The sequence below is a fragment of the Enhydra lutris genome, unplaced genomic scaffold (assembly GCF_002288905.1).
Source record: "Enhydra lutris kenyoni isolate GAN:26980312 unplaced genomic scaffold, ASM228890v2 scaffoldscaffold3, whole genome shotgun sequence".
In the NCBI taxonomy this organism is placed as follows: domain Eukaryota; kingdom Metazoa; phylum Chordata; class Mammalia; order Carnivora; family Mustelidae; genus Enhydra; species Enhydra lutris.
Genome location: NW_019154087.1, coordinates 75,571,512 through 75,590,915, shown reverse-complemented (window position 1 = coordinate 75,590,915; position 19,404 = coordinate 75,571,512). Strand labels below are relative to the sequence as shown.

Below are 19,404 nucleotides of genomic sequence, written 5' to 3'. Positions count from 1 at the left end.
GTAAATATATTCTTGTAGATACAAACAGCAATCTATTACTCAAATAGGATTTTCAGACCATCTGGTCTGGAAGTAGGGTTTTACCAACTAATTTAAGTTAAAAGAACAAAAGTGCAGAGAGATGGCCTCTGAAAATTTGAAGATTCTCTCCAAAACCCCTTTGTATCCTGTTATGGACTGAATTGTGTCCACTACCCTCACCACACACACCCCAGCCAATTCTGACTCTGAAGCCTTAGTCTACCATGTAGGATATTTGGATAGGACCTTTGAAGAAGTAATTAAGGTGAAATGAGATCATAAGCATGGGGTCCTAACCCATCTATAGGACTGGTGTCCTTGTAGGGAGAGGCAGAGGCCCCAGGAGTGCCTACACATAGAGAAAAAGGCCTGGGCACAGAAGGCAACTGCAAGGCCTGGAGTGAAAGCTCAGGAGAGGCAAAGCTGCCAGCACCTTGATGGGACACTTCCAGCCTCCAGGACTGCGAGAGGAGCAATTTCCGTCATTTAAGTCTCCAGACCGTGCTGTTTCCTTAGGCATACTTAACCTAAGGCCCAAAGAACTGGCATGTCTGTCAAGTAAAAGAGATAAATGAGGTACAGTGAGTAAGATACTTAACAAAGCAGAAAGGATTTAGATTCAATGTAAGAACTGTCATGACCGCAGGGGGTTGCTGAAACTGGTTGCAGACAATGACCCCAAGGAGAAACAGACCTCGGAGATGGACATTTGAAAGCAGATTCAAAGGATGCGTGTAGAAAGGTTGGATCTTAATGGATTACAGCCTTTTCTACACCCTGTTCCAAAGAAGAGTACAGGTAAAATGGGTTTCATGGTAAAATAAGGTTTAGAAACACAAAGTGTTTTACTTTGTTCTACTGCAGAATTTCTTGGAGGCTTTTATGAGCCCCACCAAGCTCCGAGAAGGGGTAGCGCATTATTTGATGACAGAGCCCTTCACCTATGAGACACCACAGTTGCTGCTTCTTCCCAGGGGCCTATCTGCAGAGAATATGGAACAAAGGAAGCTTGGCTGCTTTCAGGAACATCCCCCTAGTGATGGCAGTCAGCGCTTGGGGCGGTGCTGGGGCACAGCTACAGAGGCCTGATACAGAGGGGACCACGAAGTGGTGGATGGTAAGTGCGCGCCCTTGAGCCTTGTTAACCGTATGATCTTAAGCAAGTTCCTCAGCCTCTAGTCTGGAGGTCAGTTTCCTCTCCTATGAAACACAGTGACAGAGTACTCATCACCACGGGGATTTCTACAGATGATATGGCAAGAATTAGGCTAAAGGCTTTCCTTTGGGAAGTATTAAGTACAGATGAACTATTCTACAGGTTACAGGTCTGCCATAAAGTGGCTTTCCCCAGTAACAAATCTTGATGATGTAAGAGAGATGAGAGTAAAGGAAGATGGAAACATTAGCCACTGTTTTCAATTTTGCTCATGCAATTCACTATCTGCTGTAGGCCAGAGGCTGGTCCAACAGGAGGAAATCCTGTGCTCTGCCAGATTTCAAGTTGGCAGGGCACCTATGGGCAGAAGAGCAGGTGTGTTTTCACCCCCTCCCTACCCTGTTCCTTTTAAGTGGACCCATCAGGCCAACTCAGCGAGCCCTACATAGCCACTTTCACTAGGAGCCCAGTTATTTACAGTGTGAGAGCATTGACCGCCAAATAAAAATGACAACAGAAAATAACAGAGAGATTTATTTTCATGTCACTGTCCTACTTTCTTCTGGCTGTCGCTAACAACCTGACAGTGTGTCTCTACCACCCTTGATTCCTGCACTGTTCAACACACCAACAATCACAAAAATATCACCTTACTGTAGAGAGAAGTAGTTTTTTTCTAAAGCCCACTGGGCACAGCAGGAAGGTGGCCAATTCCCTGGTCCCTCTCCTCTTCTGGCCCTTCTCTCGGGGTCTCCATCCCATGGGTAAGGATCCACGCAGGAGGATGAGTCAGCCTCAGCCTCCTCTCGTGTGCAACTCATCCTCACCCCTGGATCCCCCTAGGGGAACAAAGAAAGAGACTTCTGTTGTCCCATTTCTCAAATGGAGAGCCTTACAACCAACCAAGGTTTCAAACACAAAACCAAGCACATACAAAGCAATGTGGAGGCAGAGCTGTTTTGCAGGCACTTTCATTTCAATGCCCCACTGGGAGGTGTTTCCCTGTACCGTCCTCATGACTTTTCATCATCTTCCACAATGGCAGAATTAGATGGAAGAATTAACAGAAATGAGAGAAGCAAAAAAACATCTAATCCTGTAGGAACAGCCTTCAACCCAAGTCCAGTGACACGGCTTGCAACAGTCCTGACACCCATCCCTCCACCCTCTATTCCTGTAGCCAAGCCCAAGCACTGACAACACCCGCCCTCTGGACATTCAGGAATCACAGCCCCTCAAGGGCCAGGTTCTGTGAAGACGGGCAGGAGTCCCCTAGGAGAGCTGGACCTGCCCTTGCTCATCAGGAGACAACCTGGGCTGGCACTGCGGGCACCACCATGTGAGCCTCTGGAAGCCACCCGGAGGCCCAAACGCCTCTCTCATGACCCGGTGTCCCCCAGGGCACTGTTCTTTCTGGTAGATCTGCGGGTGCTGCTGTCTGCCCTCGAACTTGCCCTGAAGCCAGTCCGCACTGAACTCCACCACATGATCCAATAGGGCCTCGAGGTGCTGATGGCTGAGGAGTGAGCCAAGAGAAAGGGGATGGATCCCTGCTCTGTACAAGGCTTCATTCTTAATGATGTTCCCTGGGGGGAGGCAGGGAGAGGACAAGGGAAGGAGAAAGAACACCTCGGTCATGAGCCCCATCCACAAAACTGACAAAACAAATGGAAGCTGGCACAATGGCAGCGGGAGGGCTCCTGCGGATGACTGGGGCCAACCCTGTCACGGCCTGCGGGCTCTCGGGCAAGTCACCTACTCTGAGTCCACCTCCCTGTCTGCCAACTGGATTTGCTTATACTTACCTTTAAGGCTATTGTGGAGACAAAACGAAATGAAACTTGTGTGTGGCCCATGTCATAGGAAAGAGGTTATCCAAACAGCCTATGGAAGCTGACTGCCAGCATTTGAACCCCACTCAACCAGATACTAGCTATGTGACCCTGGCAGGTTCCTTAGCTTCTATAAGCTCCACATTCCTCACCTATAAAATAGGGATCACTTACCTGGCTTTTGTGAGCAGTAAATGAGAGTTCTCACACACACACACAAACACACACATTGAGCACTGTGGCTGTTATGTAGAGAGTACTCAATAAATATTAGCCTCTATTATTTAAAATGTCAAGCATAATGCCTGAGATATAAATCATTTAGGAGGTATTATTTCATTATTTTTCTACTACTGCCTCATTCTTGGTGAAGCTAGTCTTGACCCCTCCTTCTAGAATCAATAACTCTCTTCAAAATGTCCCAACAGTGCACTTTAACTTCTACCAGGCATCTGTCACAATCTATCTGAAATTGCAGTGAACTGAGCCCATGCTTGCTGGGCCATTAATAACCTCTTGAAGGTGAGACTTTGAACTCGGTAGAAGGCAAGCATTCAGCTTGTGTGGGATGAATGGATGAATGAAATCACTGCTCTTTGCAGGGGCTTCATAATCACACCCCTAATCATACACAACTGTTTCTCTACAATTCCCTGGCAAACTACCTGGATTCCTATCTCAGCTGTACCACATACCAGCAATGTGTCTTTTGCTTTGGCTTCTTTGTGTGAGGAAAGGGAAAACTAACGAGTCATTATCCTACAGAATAGCAGGAAGGCTGAAGCCACACGATTAGCACGTTAATAGTCACACGAAAAATGTCGGCTGTTACTAATATTGTTGGTAACAATGACTAATCAGTAGAGCATGAGGTCCTGCTATAAATAACCCAAAGGCTGCTTCTGGAGGTCTCTTTCTCCCTCAGGGCACAAGGGCTCCCATAATCTTAATGTGAAAATGCAAGGCCGCTGTCTGGGGAGCCCCCGGGCCTCCTCCCCGCTCCTAAGGGGAGCTGTGCCAGCAATAGGCACCATCAGGCCTTGGATATGAGGTGATTTTGTCATCAGTTCCCTCAACTGCCTCAGCAGCCAGTCACAGGGCACTAAGGCCTCTGCTGAGGTAGTAAGAGCAATCAGTTCTTCTAGTTCTGTGAGTTAGCTGTTCTGGTTTTCAGATCGCTCAGCTCCTTTTCCCTCCCCCTGGAAAATGCTCACAGTTTCATTGTGCATGACACCTGAACAGAGGGAGGGAACCTGCTTCTTTACCCATATCTTTTAGGATCCTGATGGAGGCCTGAGGCATCTGTGCTTTGCCAGCAGGCAGCGCCATCTGCCCGAGAGGCCCCATTAACAAACGCACTGCTCTCCCTCAGTAAACTGCACAGCTTCTGGTGCCCAGCAGATACTGACTGAGTAACTGAGTACCTCCGCTGTGCCAGGCGCTACACCAGGCAGTGGACGATTCAAGGAGAAAGAAGACAGGACTCCTGCCCTTTAGGAAGTTATTCTGTGATGTGGCCATGGGCAGACTCCAGATGATAATGTAATTAGGATGTGAATTCTGAAGCCAGGAGAGAAGTTAGAAACTGCCTCATCTAACTCCCTCAGTTTATTTACTTTTTTTTTTTTTTTTTTAAAGATTTTACTAATTTATTTGAGACAGAGAGGGGGAGAAAGAGAGACAGCATGAGTGGTGGGGAGGGACAGAGGGAGAAGCAGACTCCCCGCTGAGGGGGGGAGCCTGATGTGAGGCTCAATCCCAGGACCCTGAGATCACGCCCTGAGCCTACAGCAGATGCTTAATGGACAGAGCCACCCAGGCGACCCTCACTCCCTTAGTTTAAAAAATGAAGAAGTGAAACTAAAGAGATTAAGTGATTGCCTCAAGCACACAGGTGGTGGGTCTCATCCCTTTCCCATCACTCATACCTAAGCCTGAGAAGTATCTTTGGTCCAACAGGGTATAGCAGACAGGCTGATCCTGGCTCAAAGCTTCCAAGGCTTGTCTTCGATCAAACTTTTCCGACAAGATGTCAGAGGCAGGTCTGACCACTGGGGAAGAGCTCCAAGACATCTGACAATTATAGAATGCCAGGAAGCCGCCACCACCAAAGTACAGGACCAACCTGGAAGAAAGAAAAGGTCCTAAGTGCGTGCGGCTCAGGGCACACGTACATACAGCTCCCACTCAAGAGTTAAGTCACACAGTCCATAATGCTCCCACTCCACAGTCAAGATTCACCCAGGGAAGCTAAGACCCCAAGAGAGAAAAGGGATGGTTCTCAGGGCTAAATGCAGTAATTAAAACATATATATAATGCTCCATCTTTCTGATCAGGGCCATACATGTTCACTAAAGACAACATGACCTATGGAAGTCTCAAAGCTCAGGAGGTGTGTACCTGCACAAAAGCAGAGTTTGTTGCGAAGGACAGAGAAATGGACACTAGAGAGGTACCGCTCCCAGTCCCGGCAAGATTTAACGAGAAATACATACCCACCCGTATGCCCCTGAACTTCCTGAATTCCAAGGACACAGGAGAAACTTTCTGATCTTTGATAAAGACACAATGGGTTACTATGTAAGGGCAGATAATCAGCCAGACTCCATTATCTGAAGGGAAATATCCATATATCTGACCTAGGTGGTATTCTGGCGTGGAAACAAAAGGACAATTTTTTTTTTTTAATTTTATTTATCTGAGAGAGAGAGATCCCATGTGTGTCATTGTGGGGAGGAGCAGAGCAACAGGGACAAGCAGGTTTTGTGCTGAGCACAGAGTCCAATCGGGGTTTGATCCCACAACCCGAAATCACAACCTGAGTTGAAATCAAGAGTTGAACACTCAACCAACTGTGCCCCAACAGGACAACTTCAGAGGAAAAGGCCTCAGAGACACATCTACCATAGTATCTGAGGTAATTACTCAAGGAAAAATAAATGCCTAACGGAAATGAGATCAGCAGGGACCTCAAGCCAAGGGGAGAGGAAAAGGGTAAGACAGAAGGGGCAGCCCTGGGGTGCATAATATTTATTGTGAGAGATCCAGAGGACTGGATGATAGCACAGCTGAGAACTGTAGCACGTTAAGAAGGAATTCTGGAATCAGAAGATACCCTTGTTGACCACTGGAAACGAGAGAGGTGCTGTGTGATCACTAAGGAGCTGAGGCACTTGGAGCTCCTAAAATGGCAGATTACCTCAGTGCTGATCCGTGGAAAACAAGGAGGAGGAGGAGGACGAGAAGCCTAACTCTGGATGAGGGGGACAGCATTTTGCTGAACACGTATGGTCAGAGCACTGACTCTAGACAGATAGAGCGGGTTGAAGATGACATGCGACAACGTCTTAAGAAGCTTAATGAGCTCACTGGCCTGGTCCACCAGCATTCAGGGATTTGGCTGCAGAAAAGCAAACACTGCAGAGTGAAGAGCCTTTGAGGGTTGCGAGGTGTACAAAGATAATCAGTGTGGACTTGGAGGACCCAAAGTACATTATCAATGTGAAGTAGTTCGCCAAGTCTGTGGTGGATCTCAGTGATCAAGTAGCACCTACTTGCCCTGAAGAAGGAATCAGAGTTGGCGTGGACAGAACAAAGTATCAAATTCATATTCTATGCCTCCGAAATTCATATTCTATGCTACCATGATGCAGGTGGAGGAAAAACCTAATGTCACACACAGTGATGTGGCTGGCTCTAAGGAACGGATTCAGAAACTCTGAGTAGTAGTTGAGCTCCCAATACTTCATCCAGACAGGTTTGTTAACCTTGACATTGAGCCTCCCAAGAGTGGGCTGCTCTTTGGTCCACAGGTATAGGCAAGACATTCTGTGCTTGGGCAGTTGCTAAAAGGGCTGATGTCTGCTTTCCAGGTTACTGGATCTGAACTTGTACTAAAGAATGTCGGTGAAGGGGCTCGAATGGTTCAGGAACTCTTTAAAATGACCAAAACAAAAAAAGCCTGCCTTATCTCCTTCAGGGAAAACGGATGCTTCTGGAGGAGCTCGTGTGGAGGATGTGGCTGAAGGAGACAATGAAGTGCAGAGAATGATCCTGAAACTGAGCAATCAACTGGGCAGTTTTGATCCTCAAGGTAAGAGGAAAGGGCTCATGGCCACCACCAGACCGGACACTTCAGAACCGGCACTGATGAGGCCAGGGGGACTGGGCAGAAAGGCTGCATTTAGCTTACCTGATCTAGAGGGTCGGACCCACATTTCTGAGATTTGTGCTCGTTCAATGAGTGTTGACAGAGATGTCAAATTTGAGTTGTTGGAGTGACTGTGTCCAAATCGCTCTGCTGCTGAGATGAGAAGCATCCGCACAGAAGCTGGTATGCTTGTCATCAGAGCACAGCGAAAAATCGAAAAATCACTACCCAGGAGGATTCCTTGGAGGCTGTAAATAAGGTCACTAAGTCTCACACCAAATTCAGTGCTACTTCCTGCTGTCTGACATACAATGGAGCCCTGAGGCTTTCACGGAAAAACTGCTTTTCACTGGAATTCTAATTTTACTGAATAGACTTGTTAATCAGCATTATGCACACAAAAATAAAGGGTTGCAAAACTGAATAAAAACAAAGAAGAGAGGGTGCCTGGGTGGCTCAGTGGGTTAAGCTTCTGCCTTCAGCTCAGGTCATGATCTCAGGGTTCTGGGATCAAGCCCTATACCAGGCTCTCTGCTCAGCAGGGAACCTGCTTCCCCCCTTCTCTCTCTGCCTGCCTCTCTGCCTACTTGTGATCTCTGTCAAATAAATAAATAAATAAAATTAAAAAAAAAAAAAACAAAGAAGATATAATGTTAATGTATATTTAATATTAATTAACTTAATTACACATAATTAATAATATTATATAGTTAACAATCTGGAATTAAAATTCTGAACTATCTCACCTCTCCCCTTACTCCCGCAGGAAATAGGGTGGACAACAGGACAAAAGAAGTGGTTGAAGTGGAACTATTTCAAAGGCCTCCTCTCAGAAGGATGAAGGAAAGGAGCAAAAAACCAGTTTCAATAAGAAGGGAGACATGTTATTAGTTAAATGTTATTAAACATTTGGTCATTATTAACCAAGAAAAATATGAGTCTAATTTAAAGGGAACATTATTACCAACAGAAAGAAGATGAATAGCAGTACTTGCTACTTACTCAACAGGAATAAAAGACGGTGGGGGGAAAGGAGAAAAGAAAGAAACTTGAAAAATCCAACAGAAAAAAAAAAGAAACTAGGTATAATAAAATGGCAAAGGAAGAAAATCCAAATACCATAGTCACCTCATTTCAAAACAAGGAGTTTGAGTTTAAAGAGATACAAAAGCCAGAAACTCGCCATTTGTAAGAAGTATACCTAAAATAAGTGAAAAAGCACACCTGTAAAGCACACACTAAGTGGAAAAAGACTACAAGGGCCAAACACAGAGTGGCACCATTATCATCAAGCAAAGCAGAGTTCAAGACCAAAGGCAAACAGAAGGTCTGTTATTATTTCTTTTTTTCTTTTCTTTTCTTTTCTTTTTAAGAGAGAGTGAGGGAGGTGGAAGGCAGGGGCAGAGGGAGAGGAAGAGAGAATCTTAATCAGACTCCATGCTCAGTGTGGAGCCTAACACAGGACTCGAACTCACAACCCTGAGATCATGACCTGAGTCTAAATCAAGAGTCGGATGCTTAACTGACTGAGCCACTCTGGCGCTCCAAGGGTATGCTATTATTTTAAAAAGCTGCAAAGAAGTCAGAGACCTTGATGCTATGGACAACAGGGCAGCAAACACATAAACACACTAGAAAGACAAGGAGAAACCATAAAACCACAATCACCCTAGAGGATTTTAATACTCCTCTTCCATGTTTGGCATATTAAGTAAACAGAAAATAAGCAAGGATAGAGTGTTTAAATTACCAAAGCAATAACCTGTTCTTAATAGTTATATAAGGTTTTGCTTTTTATGAACATATTGTCTTCATTTATGTACACAAAATGTAAGCAAAGACCCATGACGTGTTTGACTGCAAATATGCCCAAAGTAGAAAACTTACAGACTGATATCCTAATCACAATCCAATAAAAAAATGACAACAAAATGATGACCCCACTCAAACGTCTGGAAAATCAGAAAATACTCTTCCCGTATAGAGTATATAAAACTAATATTATTTATTTGAAAGACCAACAAAATTGATAAAACTCTGGTAAGCCTAATTAAGAAACAGGAGGTAGGCAACAAATGAAAATAAAAAACATAAAGAAGGAAAAGGCAGACATAACTTCACAAGAAGAGATTTTAAAAATAAAAGAATGATATATGTTAACTCTGTGACAATAAATTCAGAAAACCTAGTTAGGGTTGAGGCTTGTTCTTGAAGAGCATTTCAACTGCCCTAGCTAGTGACTAATTTAGCAATCCGCCCATGAACCAGCTTCAGGCCATAAGAGGTTGGCTGGGATTTTCTGAGAAAGCTCTGCTTGCTCATCTGAACTTCTAGAAAATGACTATCTCTTCCCCTCTTCTCTCTTCATGTGTAGACAGAAGGCCTAGAACTGCAAAAGAGCCTCTTGCTACTGGTCTAAGGACAAAACCAACATATGGGAAAAGGCCCAGGAGAGTCACAAGAACAGGGCAGGGATCGGCTCAGGTCATGATCCCAGTGTCCTGGGATGGAGCCCCACATCGGGCTCTCTGCTCAGCGGGGAGCCTGCTTCCTCCTCTCTCTCTGCCTGCCTCTCTGCCTACTTGTGATCTCTGTCTGTCAAATAAATAAATAAATAAAATCTTTAAAAAAAAAAAATACTGATTACTGACTATATAAAAATTTAAAATCCCAGCGGGTGGGAGGATGGGTAAAGAGGTACAGAGGATTAAGAGATCTAGACTTCCAGGGTGTCTGGGTGGCTCAGTGGGTTAAGCCTCTGCCTTCGGCTCAGGTCGTGATATCAGGGGCCTGGGATTGAGCCCTGCATCAAGCCCCGCATCGGGCTCTCTGCTCAGCGGGGCGCCTGCTTCCCCCTCTCTCTGCCTACCTCTCTGCCTACTTGTGATTGTTCTCGTCAAATAAATTAATAAAAATCTTTTAAAAAAAAAAAGAGGTCTAGACTTCCAGTTATAAAATAAGGAAGTCACAGGGATGAAAAGTACAGCATAGGGAATATAGTCAATAATAATATTATTCTATAATAATATATAATAATAAATAATATATAAAAATAATATATTATTATATAATAATATAGTCAGTAATAATATTGTTTGGTGACAGATGATGACCACATTTATCGTAGGCATTAAGTAATGTCTAGAATTGTTGAATGATTATTTTCTATACCTGAAACTGATATAACATTGATGTCAACTATACTTCAATAAACATCTTTAAAAATAAATAAAAATTTTTAAAAGTTTTAGATTAAAGAGCAGGTATGAGTGGCGGGAGGGCAGAGGGCAAGAATCTCAAGGGGACTCCCTGATGAATGTGAAGCCTGATGCGACGCGGGGCTCCTTCCGATGATCCATGAGATCGTGACCTAAGCCGAAACCAAGAGTCAGGCACTTAACTCACTAAGCTACCCAGGTGCCCCTAAAAAGTTTTTAAATCTTGAATGTCAAAAGGCACAAACACTATCAAAGGATACAGGTAGACTTGAAACACTGGCATCACATATCACAAAGATTAACATGCAATATACAAAAGCCTCTACAAACTGATAAAAAGTATACAAACAACACGAAGCTAGTTAAGAATTCGGCTAAATGAGCACTTATGCAAGGCTGTGAGGATGTTCGTTCTCAGTGACCAGCAATGACTCCTCTGGGAAATCTACACGGAGGTAATAATCCTGAACAGGGACTGAGTTTTACACACCAAAATATCCTTCCCACCACTGGCAGATGAAAACCAAGACAATTCTGTCCCTGAATTCAGAGTGCACTCGTCAAGCCATAAAACGTCCTTCAGTGCCATCCCACTCTCAAGAGCCATGCTTGTTGGGAAAGTTCTTCCCTTTTTCTAAGCTGCCCCAGAATGTTTCCAGCCCTCTCTGGATGCAGGCACAGTCCCCTTTCTAGCATGGGTACTCTCTGCTAGGACTCGGGCTGCCGGCGAGTCGGTGGGACACCCACCTGAGTGAGCCCACAGAGCCCAGCCCCAAGTCTGCACACGGGGGGCCGTGTCAAACACCATAGACCTGCAGAGCCACAGCCACAGCCTGCCCAACCACACCATTACCTTGGAATGGGGTCCCTCCAGTCGCCCCTCTTGTTCGCTTTCTTCGCTCTGGAGAACTCGTTCACCCAAATGCTGCCAAACATACCAAAGCTGACCTGCAGCCACCTCTCTGCAGCTCCCACAGGAGCATCTCCCCGCAAACCCTCCAAACCACTGTCTCCACTGGGAGCAACATGCTCCAGGGACTGAGAGGGAGGCTGAGAGGTTTTCTGGCTGCTGGGCCCCAAGGCCTGTTTTTGGTCCTGGACCTCCTCCTTCCTCTCTCCTTTTTCTAGAGACTCTGGCAGTGAGATGTTGCCAAGGGAACCAAGTTCTTCATCTGGATCAAATCTAAGGAATAATTTTTTTCCATGGACCTGGAAAAAAAAAAAAGAACATGATCTCAGTCTTTGCTATGGACTTGTTTGTGCCCCTCCCCCTGCAAATGTGTATGTGGAGGTGGGCCTCCGGGAGGTAATTAGGTCAGCAGGGTGAAGTCCTTGCAAATGGGATTAGTGTCCTTATAAAAGAGGCCCCAGGGAACTCCCCTGCTCCTTACACCATGTGATGTGAAGAAGGCAAGAAGCTGACTGTGTATGAACCGGGAAGCAGGCTCTCACCAGACACCAAAACTGCCAGGCTGTCTGATATTAGACTTCCAGCCTCTGGAACTATGAGAAATAAATTTCTGTTGGTTTTAAGGCACTCAGTCTGTGCTGTTGTGCTATAGCAGCCTAAATGGCCTAAGCCTTACAGACCCAGAAAAGGAAAGACTAAAGAGGTATATGCCAATGTTTATAATGCAAACTTATCCCTTCTTGCCTCTTCGAGGAAGCTTTCCCAAGCTGAGTATTTTGGACCTGCCTTTGGCCCTTTGCTCCAGTGGTACGGGCAGTTAGCACATGGTTTTCAAAGTGACTGAAAGCAAGAAGAACTGGATTAGCAGTAACATAGATCCATGCTAGAGAGCAGGACCACCCTAGAATAAGGGAGGGGAAATGCTCCCTATGTGTTCACGAATTAGCTGAGAAAGAAATACAAACTGTCATCCTGTATTTAATTCATAATACTTCTTGTCAGAAATAAGCAGCAAACACACACACACACACACACACACACCCCATACACTAATGGATGGCAGCTAAAGTACACTACATTTCAGATGCTGTAAATACACAACGTATTTTACACATTGTAGAATTTGGTACCTCTCACTCGATGAAATTGGATCTGGTAGAAGAAATGGCCACAAGAGAACTCACAATAAAAAAAGAAAGCGACAATTAATAGAAATTGAGTATTGACACAAACACTGATGAATGGATCAAACTGTAAAATGTATATAAAATGTACAAAGGAAAAGAATTAACTTCATCCCCAATGAAAACGATTTCAAGAAAAGTGGATGAGAACAGGAAACGTATATAAAAGAATGTTCCATGTGCTTTGTATTCTATTTTCATAGCTAGCCCTACTATGTAATGTGCAAGTCCAGATTCCAGGATGAGCCTGTTCTGCATGTTCCGAAGTTCCAGCAGCCTTTTAAAACCAAAACACCTGGCATTGACAATAGAAATGCCTGTGTTACTTTTTTGGCCTCCAAAAGTACATACTTAGAGACCACAGTTCTGATACGATCTCCAATTTGTCAATTAGTATAAAAATCTTAACTGTAGTAGTCTTTGAAATCCTCTCCCTAAAAGAAGGCATTACCTTTCTAAATAATTGCAGAATAACTCACCAGCAAATGTGAGCACAGCAGTTTGCTGCCACATATTAGAAATGGCTTAACTGAACTACATAAAAAACTGAGCAAGAATTAAGTGGGCATGGGGCTCCTGGGTGGTTCAGTGGGTTAAAGCCTCTGCCTTAGGCTCAGGTCATGATCCCAGGGTCCTAGGATGGAGACCAGCATCAGGCTCTCTGCTCAGCAGGGAGCCTGCTTCATCCTCTCTCTCTGCCTACTTATGATCTCTGTCAAATAAATAAACAAAATCTTTTTTTTTATATTTTATTTATTTATTTGATAGAGATTCCAACTAGTCAGAGAGGCAGGCAGGGAGAGAGAGGAGGAAGCAGGCTCTGGGCTGAGCAGAGAGCCCGATGTAGGACTCCATCCCAGGACCCTGGGATCATGACCTGAGCTGAAGGCAGAGGCTTTAACCCACTGAGCCACCCAGGCGCCCCTAAATAAACAAAATCTTAAAAAAAAAAAAAAAAAGAATTAAGTGGGCATGATAGAATTCATTCCAAAAAATATTTTCTTGATGCAATTTCAGCAATGTTGGTATAATGCTGATGAAAATACATGCAAAATGCCCCTCAGGATCAAAACATTTACCGGGTCAAAAATGCCTAGGTCAGGACATCTTTGTGTCCTCTCCAACTATGGCAATTTCTACTGTCCCTCTTTTAAATTCCTGGGACACTGTTGTTATTTCAATTAGCTGACCCTTAACTGAGCTTTTACAATGTGCCAGGCAGTGTGCTAGGTTCAGAGGGGCATACAGATGAGGAAGGCTCCACTCGTTCCCTCTGAAAACTCAGAATTTGAAGAGAAGGAAATTCTGACACGTGCTACATGAACCTTGAAAACATTATGCTCGGTAAAAGAAGCCACTCACGGGATGCCTGGGTGGCTCAGTGGGTTGAGCCGCTGCCTTCGGCTCAAGTCATGATCCCAAGATCCTGGGATCGAGTACCACATCAGGCTCTCTGCTCGGTGGGGACCCTGCTTCTCTCTCTGCCTCTGCCTGCCTCTTTGTCTGCTTGTGAGTTCTCTCTCTCTCTCTCTCTCTGACAAATAAATTAATTAAAAAAAAAAAGAAGCCACTCACAAAAGAACACACATTGTATAATTTCATATATGTAAAATGTCAAAAACAAACAAACAAACCAGCAAATCTATAGAAACAGGAAATAGACTAGTGGTTGCTTACGACTGGAAGCAGAAGGCAAGGGTGAAATGAGGAGGGGCTGCTAATGGGCACACGGTTTCTTTCTGGGGAGATGAAAATGTTCTAAAATCGATTGTGGTGATGGTTGTACAACTCTGTGTGAAGACACTAAAAGCCACCGAACTGCACAATTTAAGTGGGTGAATTGTATGTGTAAATTATATCTCAGTAAAGCTGTTATATATTGTTTAAAAGTTGGAGGACTGGTTAAAAGTCTCAGTATGTAGTCTCAGTAATCCGCCGAAACTAGGATGGAATAGAAACATTAACAACCATGTAAGGAAGAACTCAATAATTATCCCCCATGCACTCTTTCTCAGGAGAAGATAATGGACCAGGTGCAGGGAGACTACTGACTATTTCCCAATATCCCTCTCCCCTCTTCCCTACTAACAAATCTACCAATTTACAGGGACCTCAATAACCTCAGCTACTGATTTAGGGTGCTTCAACGTCCTCACCTAAAAAATCTGTCTCCCAGACTCCCTTAGAGATGGGGCAGCCAGTGAAACATATGCAGGAGTGCTCAAATGTGGTTTCCAGAAAAGTTCTTTAAAATAAATGAACAGGCTTCTAGGTCCCTTTTGCCCTATCTCCTTTCCTTCCTCTTTCTTCCTGCCTAGAATGTAATGGCTGGAATCTCAGCTGCCATGTTATCACCATGAGAATGAGGGTCACACTCCAGGGAGGGGAGAGCGGAAGAGCATCATTGGTGCCCAGTGATCTCGCGTTGCTCACATAACATCCTGGACTTCCTCCTCTGGACTTGACATTATGTCAAGGGAGGAAAAAAAAAAACCCCACACACTCCAGACACAAATAATCTGTTCTTCTGAATCCGTTATGAGTAAGCAAACACAATCCTAATACAGAAACTGGAGAAACCAACCTGTAAAGACAGGGAAGGAGCTTGCCAGAAAAAACAGGTGGCACAGAGTGCAGCCAATCTCTTCCCTCCTTCATTAGCCCAGTGTGCTCATTCTATCTCCATCTGCCTGTCTATAACTGCTTCACAAACCTGAAGTGCCCTTTGTTTTCCTTTTGGTCGATCTAAATCCTCCATCCTTCAAGGTCCAACTCAAATCTCACCTCCTTCATGAAGCCTTCTTGTTTTTTCTAAAGATTTTATGTTATTTTATTTTATTTGAGACAGAGAGCAGGAGCAGAGGGGAGAGGCAGAGAAAGAGGTGGAAGCAAAGCAGGGAGCCGGATGTGGAACTTGATCCCGGGACCCTGCGATCATGACTTGAGCTGAAGGCAGACACCTAACCAACTGAGCCACCCAGGAGCCCTATGAAGTCTTTTACTCCAGGCTACAGCACCTCTTCTCGGCTGAGGCCCTCAAATGAGCCTTAATCATATGCTCCCCTCCTTCCCATTCACTGTTACCTAATAGTTTCCCCTGTTGTAGATACAGGTCTTACTTTCCAAATTCAACTCTCAGGTCCTTAGGAGGCAGAGGTGCAAAGAAGGGAGCACAGTGATGAGAACTTAGCCCCCTACATGCCAGGCAGTTCCTCAAGGCTGTGTCCCTCAGGGTTCTTGGGCTCCCACAAAACCAATCTCTGCCTTGGTTTACTAGAAGACCAGCTCCCAGTTCCATCTCAAGGCTCCCCGTCCACACATTGTCTGTCCATTCAGCCATTCCATAAATAATCTCTGCAAGCCAGCTCTGTAACAGGCACGGGCTAAGTGCTGGGGTTCCAGTGATGAAAGGATCTAATCCTGCCCCTGCCAAGATTGCAGCAGTCTGGTCAGAGTTCAAAAACTCTCCCAGTAGGAGCGCATACCTGGAGGTCAGGTGACCTGGGCCCCCACAAGCAACATCAACTTGGATGGAGGGTTCTCCCTCTGAGGCCCCATCTCCAAAGGTAGAAAAGGTAAGTGAACGTCTAGAAGACCTCTTTCAGTTCTAACCAAGAATGGTTTTATAACCCACGAGGTGCGTGCGAAGGACAAGGCAGGAAAAAGAGAATCAGTATTTATTAAGCACCTGTGCCAGACATAAAGTCTGTTTAATACAATTGTAACTGCTAAGTATTTATCCCCATTTTACAACTGCAGAAACTACAGCTAAGAGATTAAGCAACTTGCTTAGGAGCTCACAGCTAAACAGCAGAGCTAATTTATTTTTTCTATAGACAATTACCATATATATGCTTCCTAAGAGCCGGCACTCAGCGAAGTGCTTAGGCATACAATACTGATGAGGGCATGCGTCTACCCTGTTGCTTAGTCTCCTCCACTCAACCAGCAGGACAAACTCAGCAATAAGGATCTATTAGGAGGAAGTACAGGGTCCCCAGCAAGCACAGAGAAGTCTCTCCCCACCCTCAGAGCAGGCAGGCCAGGCTTCTCAGAGGATGTGATGGAGAAGCTGAATCCTGAAGACGAGGAATTACCATGGTCACGTGAAAGGATGAGAACGGGAGCAGAGTTGGGGTGAAAAAAGGAAGATCTGCCCAAGCAAGGGAGCAGCACATCAAAACCATGGGCAATAAGGATTGGTGGAGGAGCCCCAGAGAGTTTGACAGGATTGGAAGAGAGATTTGGGACAGGGAAAGAAGCAGGCCTAAAGAGGCACAAACCAGACCACAGAAGCCCTGGGAGCCCCTGGAGGCAATTCTGCCTGATGCTAAGGACATGGATGAGGCCACCAGAATCCAGATCAGAAGGCTATGCTCTTTCCTTCCGTCCCTGCTAGTTCCCAACCACAGAAGCACATTCGATGACCAGAATCACTCCAGACTCTCTGAATCAGAATCTACAGCCCATGCGTTCACAGGGTACTTTATCTAGTTCCACATGCCACTGCAATGCCCACTCCTGGCTAACATCAGACCTAAACATCAGACCTAAAGGGGATGAGCGCTATGGGGGTCCTCACGTGGTTGCCCTGCGCTCGAAGAAGTGATGGCACCAAAGTCTTGAGATAAATTCTAAGGGAATCACAGGATGTGGTGATGGAGCCTGCCCATTTACCTGAGGTGTCAAACAAGCCCGGAGGAACTCACCTGTGTATCTTGGAGCCACAGAGACTGCAAGCTGGCAGGGGTCAGCTTCTGACTGCTGCCCCCTGTCTTGACCACCTGCTGCCCCACAAAGGGGGAGACCAAGCGGTGGAACTTCCTCACAGATGGTCCCTCTGGCATCCCTACGGGCGGAAATGGGGAAAGAAGCCACTGACTTCCCAGGACCACTAGTAGGGGCACTGTGTATGTGATGAGGAGGCGGAGCTCAGGACCATGACAAGTGCAGACACAGGGTCATGTTAGTTCAGAGCATGGAAAGGCTACCTCCAGCCTAACCACAGATAATTGCCCCTGGGAAATGAAAACAGCTGGGGTTGTTTTAACCCTGAGGCATGGTTATCTATGACCCCATCTATCTCTGCCCCCAATCATCGAAGTTCACTCAGAATTTATGTATAAAGCATTGACATGTTTGAGTCTGAGTGGTGTGTACCCTGGCTTCTGGAAGCTCAGAGACCCTTCCCTCCCCCCTCACCCAGGGTACACTGCTTAACCACCTATTCCCCACCCCTGCCACCGCCCCCTGCACAAGATTCTGTAAGTTATGATGAAAACCTGAAGGACTGCGTGGATACCCTGCAGGGGGGTAGCTATCGTAGTTCAGCAATTCTAAAACACAATTAATTATCTCTAAAACGAGGATGCCTCTTACTATATCCACGCCTTCTCACAGCTAATTAGCAGCACATCTAATAATGTGTACTTTACACCTGGTGGTGCTTTAGATTTGCTAAAAAGTAGTGCCGTTTCCCCCAGTCAGATCTTCAAGACACTGGAGAGCCCATACTGACAAAAGTGCTGGGTTGCAAGGAGACCTCCTGACTGCAGCCTGCTTTAACCTCAGCCTGCTCTCAGTGCCCGGGTCCTCTCCAACAAAACGAAGCTTCTGGAAAGGCTTTCATCTGAAATGCACCTAATCCTTGAAATCTCTTTCACAGAGGGGCACATTTAAGGTATACTCACGGAGATGTAAAGGCGGGCAGCAAGTTGTCTCCGCCCTAGCCTTAAGGGAGTAGATGCGTAAAGGACTTCAGGACGCTAACGGCAGTGAGGGTGGTTAGTTACTGTCTAGCGGCGGAGAGGGGCGTCAGGGCGTCCTCTTCTCTGAGGTTAACCACTCACTCCCCCTGGGAGACTAAAATGGCTTCTTCTCCCAACTCTTTCTCGGGGTGAGGGGAGAAGATGGGGGGTCTCGGAGACAGGTTTAAGGGCACTGGGGGAGGCTCTCAGGGATAAACGCAGGGCGGCACAGTGGTGAATAAACCAACCAAAAAACTGGGCCGGGGTGCAGTCCCGTAAGGCATGCTTCTTCTAACTGCGGGTCACTGCGATGTCTCGCCGGTAGCAGGCGACGACTGCGCGCAGCCCGCGGGAGAGGCGGGCATTCCCGACCGCAGCGGCTCCGCGCACCGCTGAGCAGGGAGCCTACGCCGCCCCCCCACGCCGGCCTGCTCCCCTCTCCCCGCCCGCGCCGGCCGCGGCGAAGGGCGGGCGGCTGCACTCACCGGCTCCGGGCCCGCGCCCCTCGGCCCGCCCCAGCCCCGCGGCGAGGCCCGCAGGCCGCCTCCGACGCAGTGCATAGAGGACTCGGCCGTCCCGCGTCCGCGCACTCTCCGCCCGCCGATGGATGCGGAAGGGTCCCGGGAGCAGGAAGCCGGGAAAGGTCTCGAAGTGGTGAGAGGCGGAGGGGCGCAAGGGTCCTCCTTCGCCGGGGAAAAGCTCGTAGTTCCCCCGGGGCGTGGGATAGAGCGGTACTCCGCCCCTGGGGCGGGGCGGGGCCCCGCTCGGACTGGGGAGGGCGCGAGGCTCCTCCCCTGGGGGGGGTCTCTGGAGGCGGGGCCGGGGCCGCACTTGCGGAGTAAAGGGCCAGGGAGAGTGGGAGAAGGGCCGAGGGTCAGAGATCGGGCACGTGGCAGAGACGAGGCAAATCGCCTTTGGAACGAACGTTTATTGTCTTACGGAGACATGAGGTTATAGAGAAAAGTGAAGTGTCTGATGAGAACTTTTCTTTGAGTTGATTTTGAACGGCTTCCAAGCTCAGGTCATTTGGCAAAGGAAAGAGGTTGTCAAGAAATTCTCATGAAAATTTTAAAGAGTGGGATCTTTCACTTTATATTATTTGAGTATTATTGATTTTGTCATAAGCAACTTTTGCTTTATCAAAAGTAACATTTAAATTTTTGTTTCAGAGAGTAATAAAGATAA

The 19,404-nt window shown here is 46.3% G+C and overlaps 1 protein-coding gene and 1 pseudogene across 1 annotated transcript; one reads left to right on the top strand and one right to left on the bottom strand.

The window, feature by feature from the left end:
* Positions 1-1,685: 1,685 nt before the first annotated feature.
* On the bottom strand, positions 1,686-18,897 carry LOC111154740 (nei like DNA glycosylase 2). Its single transcript, XM_022514627.1, has 5 exons — positions 18,705-18,897; positions 17,182-17,321; positions 11,232-11,587; positions 4,938-5,134; positions 1,686-2,763 (listed from the first exon to the last, which is right to left on the bottom strand). The coding sequence occupies exons 2-5, from the start codon at positions 17,317-17,319 to the stop codon at positions 2,450-2,452; spliced, it is 1,005 nt and encodes a 334-aa protein (XP_022370335.1). The 5' UTR covers positions 17,320-17,321; positions 18,705-18,897; the 3' UTR covers positions 1,686-2,449.
* Positions 5,373-7,521, top strand: LOC111155905 (annotated as a pseudogene).
* Positions 18,898-19,404: the final 507 nt, after the last annotated feature.

What these genes read in the sequence shown, in the direction of transcription:
- LOC111154740 (XM_022514627.1), bottom strand. Translation starts at nt 17,319, where the DNA reads ATGCCAGAGGGACCATCTGTGAGGAAGTTCCACCGCTTGGTCTCCCCC. An exon ending in TGTGGCTCCAAGATACACAG is followed by an intron (nt 11,588 to 17,181) that starts GTGAGTTCCTCC and finishes TTTTTTTTCCAG; the next exon opens with GTCCATGGAAAAAAATTATT. An exon ending in AAGATACTTCTCAGGCTTAG is followed by an intron (nt 2,764 to 4,937) that starts GTATGAGTGATG and finishes GCCTCCCCCCAG; the next exon opens with GGAACATCATTAAGAATGAA.